Genomic DNA, 12,708 nt, shown 5'->3' on the forward strand with positions numbered 1-12,708 from the left:
AGAAAGTAAATGCGTTGGTGGACTTTCTTAACTATAGATCAGGACAGGTTGTTGGTGATCTGGACACCGAGAAACTTGAAGCTCTCGACCATTTCCACTTCACAACTGTTGATTTAAACAGGGGCATGTCCTTCACTACTCTTCCTGAAGTCGATGACCATCTCCTTCGTTTTACTGACATTGAGGGAGAGATTATTGTCGTCACGGCAGTTCACCAGATTCTCTATCCCTTTCCTGTATTCTCATTATTGTTTGAGATCCGACCCACAATGGTGATGTCGTCAGCAAACTTGAAAATCGAATTGTAGGGGAATTTGGTCACATAGTCATAAGTGTATAAGGAGTATAGTAAGGTGGTGTACATGGTTGAATTTCCAGAAGGCATTGGATAAGGTGTCATATCAAGTAGAACACAAGGTAAGAGCTTGTGGTGGCGGAGGTAACATATTAACATGGATAAAGGATTGGTTAGCTAACATGAAGCAGAGAGTAGGGATAGGTGTTTTTTATTCTCAATTGGCAGGATGTAATAAGTGGTTTGGCAGACCGGTTCAGCCCAGCTAGCCCCATTCACCTGCCTATTCCCCATAACTCTGCAGAAAGCTGGCAGGGCCAGGAAGGAGGCTGAGACTTCCTTTTAAGTTGTAACCATCGCATGATTCGATTTCTACATAGCAATGGCAACGTGCTAATAACCAGGTGATCATTTGTTTTAAGTGATGTCAATTGAGGAGAGAAATATTACAGGACACGGGGACTAATTCACCTGCTCTTCTTTGAAATAGGGCCATGGGATCTTTGACATACTGGGCAGACAGGCCTCTGTTTGTCTCAGCTGAAAAACGACACCTCTGACAGTGCAGCACAACCTCCGCACTGTTTAGAAGTGTTGGTATAGATTACTGCGCTCAGCTCGGAGATGTAATTCAAACCCACAATTTCCTAACTCAGAGACAAGAGTCCTTCCCTGAGCCACGGCTGACACAGCATCACTGAGTCATTGACAAAACAAACCGCACTCTCTCCACATCCACCCTTGCGTTTGTTTAGTACTGTTGTTACAGGGGGTTGGGGGGGGGGGGGGGGGGAGGGACGCACAAAGGAAAAGGACAAAATTAACAGTACATTTCAGTATTGAAAGCTTAAAATAGTTTTGTACCTTTGAAGATACCCAGAACGACTGGTCTTTACAGCTGTGTCCACCAGACCTTCTCTACCAGCCATACAGTGAAAGAAAAATTCCTAGAGTACAAGAAAGAAACATTTAGTAATAGTTACCCTTCATATTTTCATAATTGCAACCAACTTGCACTGGCATATCACTTTTAGACTTTTGTGCCAACGACTGTAATCATTTTCCTTCCATAAATGTTTATGAAAAACAAAATTTACAATGTACTGCGATCAGGGTTATCATCACTGTGTAACTTCAGCACAAAATACTGCGGATGCTGGAATCTGAAACAAAAACAGAAAAATGCTGGAAAATCTCAGCAGGTCTGACAGCATCTGTGGAGAGAGAGAATAGAGCCAACGTTTCGAGTCTGGGTGACTCTTCATCAGATCACTATGTTACTTGTTGACTTCTGCCTCGCACTCCCTGCCACTACCATTTTCCCCTTTAAACGCGGAAATTAGGTAAACATTTTACTCTCAGAAGGTCATTGTCTGTGGAATTCTGTTCCACACTAAGCAGTGGAGGCGGTGTTGTTAAATTTATTCAAGGATGAGTTAGATGGATTTTTGATAGGCAAAGTCATCCCAAAGCACTTTACGGTTAACGAAAGCCCACACTTTTTAAGCGTTGTAAACGCAGTTGTTAATTTGGACACAGCAAGATCCCACAAACAGATCTGCAATATTGACCAGGTATTTGTTGGGTTTTTTTTCATTGTCCAGGAATAAATATTGCCCAAGGGGAGAATTCTCCTGTTCTTCTTCAAAATAGTGTCAGTGGGTTGTTTATACCCATGAGAGGACAGAGCATTGATTTGACCCAGAGGGGTTAAATCATTGAGGTTAGTTAATGCTGAAATAGATACATTTTCGGTCCCTCGGGAAATAAATGAATGTGGGAAACAGGAAGACTGGAGGCCAAAGACCAGTCATGATCACTGGATAATGGAGTGGGCTCATGCCATCCTGCTGCGCCTATTTCTCCTGTTATGATGTTCTCATCTGAAAGATGGCACCTCTGGTAGAGTAGCACTCTCTCACCACTGCACTGGAATATCAGCAATTTTGTACTCAAGTCTCTGTAGTGGGACTTTGAAATAACTACTCAGAGGTCAGTGTTGCTTCACCAGATGCCCCCTCCGGCATCAAGTTAGCACTACCCTGACTTTATCCTGGCACGACCCTCTCCACCCTGAACCCACTTGATACAGAGTAAGATCGCCACCTCTGAGCCACTGCTGATACACAGGTCAGGATTTTTCGTTCCCGTTCGCGTCAGGTGGGTTTGGCGATGGGAAGTGGAAAATATCGTGGGAAGGCCAAAGTCGCATTTGACGATGATGTAAAAGTAGGGAGCGACTGTCCACTCCCCTCTACCCCAGCCAGTTCAATGTTGGGAACATTACAATAAATTAACATCTCATTATCAGGCCCATATCAAACACAACGTAAAAAAAAAAATTCCATCCGCAGCGGCATGTCAGAGCAGCGCGAAGCACGACTGGTCTCAGAGAGCGTGCACCTGGTGAGCAGTACACCTAGAGGAGCTTGGGGACCAGAGCAGCACTCAGGGTGGAGAGGGGTGTGCCACTATAAAGTCAGGGTAGTGCTAGCTTGATGCCAGGGGGGGTGCACCTGAGTGATGGTGGTTTCCTGGTTAACTGTGCATTAGGACTTTAAAAGTGGCACCCGGATCATCGAGTTGATTTGATGGTGAGGCAGATGAATCCGAGGCTTCTCGCCAATGATACACCATGGATCCCTTGCCTGCAATTTTCCTTTTCTCTAAGGTGCGGACTATATGGCGGAAAAAGCTACCATTGCCATTGGCGACCTCAATGCTGCTTTTCCCGCCTGACATCAGCCTTTGCCAATATTGGAGAAAATCTCGCCCCTAGTAACTAACATTAGGAAAGTGTCACTTCCCTTCACGACAGAATGACGTGGACATGGCAGCAGAACTCTGCTGTTCCCAGCGTTCCTCCAAGCAAACATCTGGTACCAAAAAGGCAGCAATTAAATTACTGTACCTTCCAATTATTTTATACGAGCAATAATCACGCAAGAACAGTATCAATCACCGACTTCAACTTGGCAATAAAACAATTTCCAAAACCCTTGATGTATTTTTGCCTACCGGAGGGCTGATACCAGTGAGGAATCGGCCAGTAACAAAACCGCCAGATCGCGGAGTGAAGTCATAAGGTTCGAAACAGGGCAAAGATTTCCCAGACGGCATCAGTGGAGGTCGCCTTCCTTCCAGCTCAATCTGACCGAGAAGGCACGAAATCTGGAAACAAACAACATTTGTGACATAATTTTGTTATCATTTCATGAGAATTGTAAACAAAGACAGATTTACTTGGTTCACAGAGCATTACAAATCGTTTAACTATTTCAAATATATCTTAAATGAGTGATCTGACAAAAAAAAACACACACACACTGATGCATGGAGGTTGAATAGGGCAATACTGCTCTGGATAAAGTCTCACTCGTCATCTGCTGTCAGTTTCCTATGTTACAATGGAGACGAAATTCATTGGGCAGAATCTTTTGGTCCTGCCAACAGCGACACCCCCTCCCGGCGGCAGAGGGTGCGAACAACAGGGATTCCCATTGACAACAGTGGGACCGGATAATCCAGCCAATAGTGGCCGGCTCCGCAAGGAATGCTGTGTGTGTGTGTGTGTGTGTGTGTGTGTGTGTGTGGGGGGGGGGGGGGAGGTGTGGTGGTAAAGCATTTCTCAAAGTCATTAAAGGCATTTATTTTCTTGAACATTAAAGTTCTTTGTCTCTCTGCTGATTTTCAGGTTTCCAAGTGAAATGAGATTGGCCATCATGACATCTGCATCCAAATGATTTTGTTCTTCCACAGCTTCTAGCTTCGCTATTAAAAAAATAGTCCATCCTTCTCAGTTCCAAAGTGTATAATGTCAGACATCCCCAACCTGAATTCCAGCTGCTAAAATAGTGCCCATTCACTTAGCTCATCTATCTTTTTGCAACCCTTTGTCATCACCAACAAAATTTATAATGCAAAGTGATGCATTTTGGAAGAAATAATGTAGGGAGGAGTTATACAATAAATGGCAGAGTCATCAGAAGTATAGAAACACAGAGGGACCTAGGTGTGCAAGTCCACAAATCCTTGAAGGTGGCAACACAGGTGGAGAAGGTGGTGAAGAAGGCATATGGTATGCTTGCCTTTATAGGACGGGGTATAGAGTATAAAAGCTGGAGTCTGATGATGCAGCTGTATAGAACGCTGGTTAGGCCACATTTGGAGTACTGCGTCCAGTTCTGGTCGCCGCACTACCAGAAGGACGTGGAGGCGTTAGAGAGAGTGCAGAGAAGGTTTACCAGGATGTTGCCTGGTATGGAGGGTCTTAGCTATGAGGAGAGATTGGGTAAACTGGGGTTGTTCTCCCTGGAAAGACGGAGAATGAGGGGAGATCTAATAGAGGTGTACAAGATTATGAAGGGGATAGATAGGGTGAACGGTGGGAAGCTTTTTCCCAGATCAGAAGTGACATTCACGAGGGGTCACGGGCTCAAGGTGAGAGGGGCGAAGTATAACTCAGATATTAGAGGGATGTTTTTTACACAGAGGGTGGTGGGGGCCTGGAATGCGCTGCCAAGTAGGGTGGTGGAGGCAGGCACGCTGACATCGTTTAAGACTTACCTGGATAGTCACATGAGCAGCTTGGGAATGGAGGGATACAAACGATTGGTCTAGTTGGACCAAGGAGCGGCACAGGTTTGGAGGGCCGAAGGACCTGTTTCCTGTGCTGTACTGTTCTTTGTTCTTGTTCTTTTGTCTCCTAATTTAGTTACAACTGCAAATGTGAATATACCTATTCCTTTATCCAAGTCATTAACAAACCATATAACGGTTTTAAGCTGAAGCCCCAGCACAGGAACACTACGGAACACCATTTTATGGACAGCACAGTGGCACAGCTGTTAGCACTGCTGCCTCACAGCGTCAGGGACTTGGGTTTGATTCCTGGCTTGGGTCACTGTCTGTGCGGAATTTGCAAGTGCCCCCGTGTCTGCGTGGGTTTCCTCCGGTTGCTCCGGTTTCCTCCCACAGTCCGAAAGACGTGCTGGTCAGGTGCATTGGCCATGCTAAATTCTCCCTCAGTGTACCCGAACAGGCACCGGAGTGTGGCGACTAGAGGATTTTCACAGTAACTTCATTGCGGTGTTAATGTAAGCCTACTTATGACACTAATAAATAAACTTAAACTTACCGTCATCCTTGCCAGTGAGCAAACCCTTTAGCCCTATTCTCTGTGCTTCCCAACCAATTTCCGACCCATATCACAAGGTTACCTCCAATTGCATTTCCCTAATAATCTCTTCTACAGAACCCCTTCAAATGATTATGGAATTTAATACAGACAACATCCAAAGATACTCCCCTGTGCACTAGGCTGGTGACTTCCCCAAAATATCAACTAGATTTGTCAAACCACGCTTGGGTATTTGCATTAAATGGAAGATGTACATACAAATATGGCATAGATCTCAACTGTTGTAGAAGAAAAATACCTGCATAGTATTAACAGCCGAGCCCTTTGCACCGGACTGCACCATGAGCTGCAGATTATTCTCCGGAAATCGTCTGTGAAGACCCAGGGGCATACACACCTGTCAGTCAAAGCAAAACGTATAATGGATTATTTGAATTGATTTACTGTCACATTGTATTGGGATACAGTGAAAAGTATTGTTTCTTGCGCGCTATACAAACAAAACACTGCTCATAGAGTAGATAAGGGAGAAGGAAAGGAGGGGGTGCAGAATATAGTGTCAGTAGATGTTAGCAGTAGAGTGAATAAAATCCATTATCTTAACCAAAGAGAACCTATTATTTACCGGCATGGCACAGACAGAAACAGTGTGTGGGTAGAGGGCAGGTGAATGGAGCACCACTTGCAAAGAGCTTAGCTGGGCACAAATGGAACAAGTGGTCTCTCTCCTGTGGTGTAAAACTCTGATTCAAAGAACAGATAAACATTTATCTGCAGTAGTCTACTGATAACTGTTGCATTACCATTTCTTTTCATCATTCTTCACAGTATACAGATTATACACATGAAGATATATGCACACACATCTGGAGTAGGTCTCTTGAGCCTGCTCCATCATTCAATAAGATCATGGGCGATACAGAATACAGAATCCTTGTAATATCAGAAATCAAATTTTGAATCCAAATTATTAACTTGCTAATTCTGTAGAAATGATTAATCATTCACTCATGTTTAATCATAACCACATTTACGTTATAGAATTACCAACAATGGCAGCTCTGATCAAATATTCCCTCATGGTCACTTAGTACGGTTTTTAAATTGCAGAGCTGCTCACTATAATCACTGACATTCCGAGAGGTGCTGCAATCTTTTCCATGTGTAATTGTGAGAACACTTTGTTTTCCTGTACGCCTGAGGTAATCGATTTGAACAGAATGAAAATCATACAGGTTCCATGATGAGTGCACGGCCCCTTCGGTCAGAAGAGTGCTAAGGCAACAAATATAAACATTACTCCTAATATGTTAGCGATTAGATGACTGAGCCACTGGGAGACAATCGCCAAGGTCATAAAACAAGCAGAAACTAAAAGTTCAGCTGCCTGAGAAGAGGGTCCAGAGAAAACAGAGGCCAGCGAATCGTGTACCTTCTCAGCACTGTCTTTCTCTGAAGCAGGTACGCCAGAGACTGCTGTGCCAGGGTGGGGCCAGACCATATTTAACACACAGTTGACAACCACAGCACAAACCATCGTCTTCCAAGACAGAAAGCTACTACAGAACGAGACATTTCCAACTCTAGCTGGATGGTCATTAAATATGTCACAAACTTATGAATTAGAAGCAGGGGTAGGCCCACCTTGGGGCGGCACGGTAGCACAGTGGTTAGCACTGCTGCTTCACAGCTCCAGGGACCTGGGTTCGATTCCCGGCTCGGGTCACTGTCTGTGTGGAGTTTGCACATTCTCCTCGTGTCTGCGTGGGTTTCCTCCGGGTGCTCCGGTTTCCTCCCACAGTCCAAAGATGTGCGGGTTAGGTTGATTGGCCGTGCTAAAATTGCCCCTTAGTGTCCTGAGATGTGTAGGTTAGAGGGAGTAGCGGGTAAATATGTAGGGATATGGGGGTAGGGCCTGGGTGGGATTGTGGTCGGTGCAGACCCGATGGGCCAAATGGCCTCTTTCTGCACTGTAGGGTTTCTATGATTTCTCAAGACTGCTCCATCATTCAACAAGACCATGGCTGATCTGATTGTAACCTCAGCTCCACATTCCTGCCTACCTCCGATAACCTTTCGACCCCCTTGCTTCTCAAGAATCTAGCCAGTTTTAAAAGTTTATTTATTGGTGTCACAAGTAAGCTTACATTAACACTGCAGTGAAGTCACTGTGAAAATCCCCTAGTTGCCACACTCCAGCACCTGTTCGGGTACACTGAGGGAGAATTTTAACCACTTCCTCTTCTAAACCCTAATGGATACAAAACAAAAAGAGAAAATACTGGAAAATCTCAGCAGATCTGGCAGCATCTGCAAAGAGAAAAGAGCTAATGGATGTATCCAATTGCATCTAATGAATACAAACAAAGAACAAAGAACAATACAGCACAGGAACAGGCCCTTCGGCCCTCCAAGCCCGCGCCGCTCCCCGGTCCAGGATTGAATCCTGAATCCAGGATCCCCGCCCAATTTTCCAGCCTATCTACATACCAATATCCTATCCACCGAGCTGTCCCTCACAGCTACGATGCTTTGTTCATCACAACCTATTAACTCACCCCCACCCCCCCATTCCAGACCATGTGATCTCCAGGGAGAGGCGAAAACCCAGAGTGAAAACCCCAGGGCCAATATGGGGAAAAAAAATCTGGGAAATTCCTCTCCGACCCCCTGAGGCGATCGAAACGAGTCCAGGAGATCACAATGGCCCTGATCGGAAAATGCTTCCCAACCCTAGTCATTTTCACTTCCACGAACACCATATGAATTCCCTGCCCCTGAGACAGGTTCCCAACTATCCGCAGTCTCGCTCTGTACTGGCACCAGCAAGATGATCATAGAATGAAGCCTTGAAACGAGAAACAAGGAACAATTAGCCCGCGCCGCTCCCTGGTCCAAACTAGACCACTCTTTTGTATCCCTCCATTCCCACTCCGTTCTTAAACGTTCCCAGTGTGTCCGCCTCCACCACCTTGCCCGGCAACACATTCCAGGCCCCCACGACCCTCTGTGTGAAATATGTCCTTCTGATATCTGTGTTAAACCTCCCCCCCTTCACCTTGAACCTATGACCCCTCGTGAACGTCACCACCGACCCGGGGAAAAGCTTCCCACCGTTCACCCTATCTATGCCTTTCATAATTTTATACACCTCTATTAAGTCTCCCCTCATCCTCCGTCTTTCCAAGGAGAACAACCCCAGTTTCCCCAATCTCTCCTCATAACCAAGCCCCTCCATACCAGGCAACATCCTGGTAAACCTCCTCTGTACTCTCTCCAAAGCCTCCACGTCCTTCTGGTAGTGTGGCGACCAGAACTGGACGCAGTATTCCAAATGCGGCCGAACCAACGTTCTATACATCTGCAACATCAGACCCCAACTCTTATACTCTATGCCCCGTCCTATAAAGGCAAGCATGCCATATGCCTTCTTCACCACCTTCTCCACCTGTGACGTCACCTTCAAAGATCTGTGGACTTGCACACCCAGGTCCCTCTGCGTCTCTACACCCTTTATGGTTCTTCCATTTATCGTGTAGCTCCTCCCTACATTATTCCCACCAAAATGCATCACTTCGCATTCATCAGGATTGAACTCCATCTGCCATTTCCTTGCCCAAATTTCCAGCCTATCTATATCCTTCTGTAGCCTCTGACAATGTTCCTCACTATCTGCAAGTCCTGCCAGTTTTGTGTCGTCCGCAAACTTACTGATCACCCCAGTTACTCCTTCTTCCAGATCATTTATATAAATCACAAACAGCAGAGGTCCCAATACAGAGCCCTGCGGTACACCACTAGTCACAGGCCTCCAGCCGGAAAAAGACCCTTCCACTACCACCCACTGTCTTCTATGACCAAGCCAGTTCTCCACCCATCTAGCCACCTCCCCCTTTATCCCATGGGATCCAACCTTTTTCACTAGCCTACCATGAGGGACTTTGTCAAACGCTTTACTAAAGTCCATATAGACAGCATCCACGGCCCTTCCTTCGTCAACCATTTTGGTCACTTCTTCAAAAAAAACCTAGCCAGTCCAACCTTTCCTCATAAGACAACCCATCCATTCCAGAATTAGTAAACCTTTTCTGAACTGCTTCCAAAGTATTAGCACCTTTTCTTAAATAAGGAGATGAAAACAGTATTCCAGATGTGGGGGTCGATTCTCCCAGCCCAAACAGTATTCCAGATGTGGGGGTCGATTCTCCCAGCCCAAACAGTATTCCAGATGTGGGGGTCAATTCTCCCAGCCCAAACAGTATTCCAGATGTGGGGGTCAATTCTCCCAGCCCAAACAGTATTCCAGATGTGGGGGTCGATTCTCCCAGCCCAAACAGTATTCCAGATGTGGGGGTCAATTCTCCCAGCCCAAACAGTATTCCAGATGTGGGGGTCGATTCTTCCAGCCCAAACAGTATTCCAGATGTGGGGGTCGATTCTCCCAGCCCAAACAGTGTTCCAGATGTGGGGGTCAATTCTTCCAGCCCAAACAGTATTCCAGATGTGGGGGTCGAGTCTCCCAGCCCGCTGCGCTGCTCTGCCGGGAGACGTCAGTGGAGGCCATTTCACGCTCTTCCCGCTGGGTGTCACGGCCTCCGCGACTAAGGTTTCCAGCATAATCAGCTCCGCACCAGAAATCGGCGTGGAGCTGATTACAATATGGAAATCTTCATTTCCAACCCCGCTGGAGGGAAGAGTTGCCATTGCGACCCCGCCTGGGAGGTCGGGGGTAAGGGGCGGTCGCCCCTTGGGCAGTGCCAGCCTGGCACCCTGGCACTGCCAATGGGGCAAACTGGCACTGTCCAAGGGGCACTTTGGCATTGCCCACCAGACAAGGGGGTGGTGCCTCTTTGGGGGTGGAGAGGTCCCGTTGCCATTCTGCATTGGGATTGGTAGCAGAGGGAGGACGGCGATTGGGGCTGGCCATCTGGGTTGGTTTGGGGGGGGGGGGGGGGGGGGGGGGGGGGCGGAGAGGGTGGTTTGGGATTGTCGGGGGTTGGGGAGATCGGGGCTGACCGGGGAGGGGTGGGAGTCCAGCGATCAGGAGACGGGCTGTCGGAAGGCCAGCGATGAGGGGTTGCGGGGCTGGCCAGCGATTTGGAGGCCGGCAATGCGAGGTCACTGTACAGATGCCGATCTCCACAGAGATCGGCACACACGCAGTGGCCCACTCAGCGCTATGCCGCCGGCCTCTCAGGTGGGAATAGGCCCCGCCCCCGATTTCCAAAGTAAATCACGCTGAGGCACTCTGTGATGCACAGAGTGTCGGAGATTCATTCTGGAAATCACGCTAAAAAAAACCAGCAGGATTTATTCCCATTTTCCTGCACATTGGAGGGCTTAGAATTTTTTTGGAAGAATCCCGGCCGTAGTCTCAATGTTCTGCATAACAGAAGCATCTCTCCACCTTTGTATTCCTATTCCCATCTCAATAAACAATAACTCTTCATTAGCTTTGCTAATTAATTGTTATACCTGCATACTAACCTTTTGCGATTCATGCACTAGGACACCCAGATCCCTCTGCCTCTAAGAGCTCTGCAGTCTCTCACCATTTAAATAATATGCTTTTTTATTTTTCCAGTCAAAATGGGCAATTTCACATTTGCCCACATTTTACTCCGTTTACCAGATCTTTGCCCACCAACCTAACCTATCCATATCCCCTTGTAGCCTCCTTATGTCCTCTTCACAACTTACATTCTTATCTATGTTTGCGTCATCAGAAAATTTAGCAAGCATACCTTTGGTTCCTTCATCCGAGTCATTTAAATAACTTAAAAAGTTGAGGCCACAGAACTGTGGCACACCACTCATTACATCTTGCCAGCCAGAAAATGATCCATTTATGCTTACTCTGTTTTCTGATAGCTACGATGTGGAGACGCCGGTGTTGGACTGGGGTAAACACAGTAAGAGTTTTAACAACACCAGGTTAAAGTCCAACTTTAACCTGGTGTTGTTAAAACTTTTATTCTGATAGCTAGCCAATCTTCAATCCATGCCAATGTTACCACTATAATATGAGCTTTATTTTCTGCAGCAGCACCTTATCAAATGGCTTCTGGATATCTAAGTACAGTACATCCATTAGAATAAAGAACAATACAGCACAGGAACAGACCCTTCGGCCCTCCAAGCCTGCGCCGCTCATGTGCCCACTAGACCATTCTTTTGTATTCCCAGTCTGTTCATGTGGCTATCTAGATAAGTCTTAAACGATAGTTCCCCTTTATCAACAACACTTAGCTTTCTTCTTAGAACTCCAATTAATTGGTGGAACATGATTTCCCTTTCACAGAACCATGTGAGTCTGCCTGGTTGCTTTGCATTCATCTAACCGCCCTGCTATAACATATTTAATGTTAGCTTCTAAAATTTTCCCTGACAGGTAACTGGTCTGTAATTTCCTGCTTTCTGTCTCCCTCCCTTTGTATAAAGGGTCCACTCTGCTGCCGACACAGTCCTCGGCTTCCCCATATCATACTGTGTCCTCATCGTGGCCTCAGAGTCATGTGCGCCTGGTATTGGCCTGGCACGAGGGTCCGCTCTGCTGCCAGCAGAGACCTTGGGTCCCCACACTGTGTCCTCATCGTGGCTAGCCACCGCGCTCTCCCTTGTCTCGTGGTCTTGCACGCACGCACCTGCTGCCAACTGTTACTTACCTTTGGTTCTCACCCTATCAGAGTGTTATTTCACTCTGCATCAGCTGTGGATAAGCTCACTAGTTTGAGCCTATTAGCAGCAAATGAAAGGAGTAATCAGACTCTGGTTGGGTGCCTTGATAACTGTCTGGCCATCTTGATGTGCAGTCCAATTGAGCTGACATTGAGTATCCCAGTACTGAGTCTGGCGATACAACAGGGCTGCTGGCAGCAGGCTCCCCCCAAACCCCCGAAGGTATTACCCCATTCTCTTCATAGTACAACCCTTTTATCCCAGAAATCAAACTAGTGAACTATCGTTACACCTCCGCTGAGGCAAGTATATCCTTCCTGCGATATGGAGACAAAACTCTACATGGTATTCCAAGTATGAACAAGGAACGGAGTGGGGGGGGGGCAAGGTTTAAAAAAGACAAAAACCTTATAGTTAAACAAAGGTACCTAATGGAAATTTCCCTCGAGAAGGTGCTAGTGAGCTGTCTTCCTGAGCTGCTGCAGTCCATGAGGTGTAGGTACACCCATGGCGCTGTTACATTCTTGAACACTCAGCCCCATCACCTCCACTGGAACAAATATTCTCTATTAGCAAAGAACCAAAAAATAATCAA

General features: G+C 46.6%; 1 protein-coding gene across 2 annotated transcripts in view; it reads right to left on the reverse strand.

Moving 5' to 3' along the window:
* The window catches only part of polr1a (RNA polymerase I subunit A), a 139,239-nt gene that overhangs the window by 75,706 nt on the left and 50,825 nt on the right, over positions 1 to 12,708 (reverse strand). For both annotated transcript variants that reach the window (XM_078223480.1, XM_078223491.1), the window contains exons 19-21: positions 5,734 to 5,832; positions 3,314 to 3,466; positions 1,160 to 1,242 (exon numbers count right to left, since the gene is read on the reverse strand). In XM_078223480.1, coding sequence (XP_078079606.1) covers positions 1,160 to 1,242; positions 3,314 to 3,466; positions 5,734 to 5,832 — 335 coding nt within the window. The remainder of the gene's footprint in view (positions 1 to 1,159; positions 1,243 to 3,313; positions 3,467 to 5,733; positions 5,833 to 12,708) is intronic.

Source organism: Mustelus asterias, chromosome 1 (genome assembly GCF_964213995.1).
Source record: "Mustelus asterias chromosome 1, sMusAst1.hap1.1, whole genome shotgun sequence".
Classification (NCBI taxonomy): domain Eukaryota; kingdom Metazoa; phylum Chordata; class Chondrichthyes; order Carcharhiniformes; family Triakidae; genus Mustelus; species Mustelus asterias.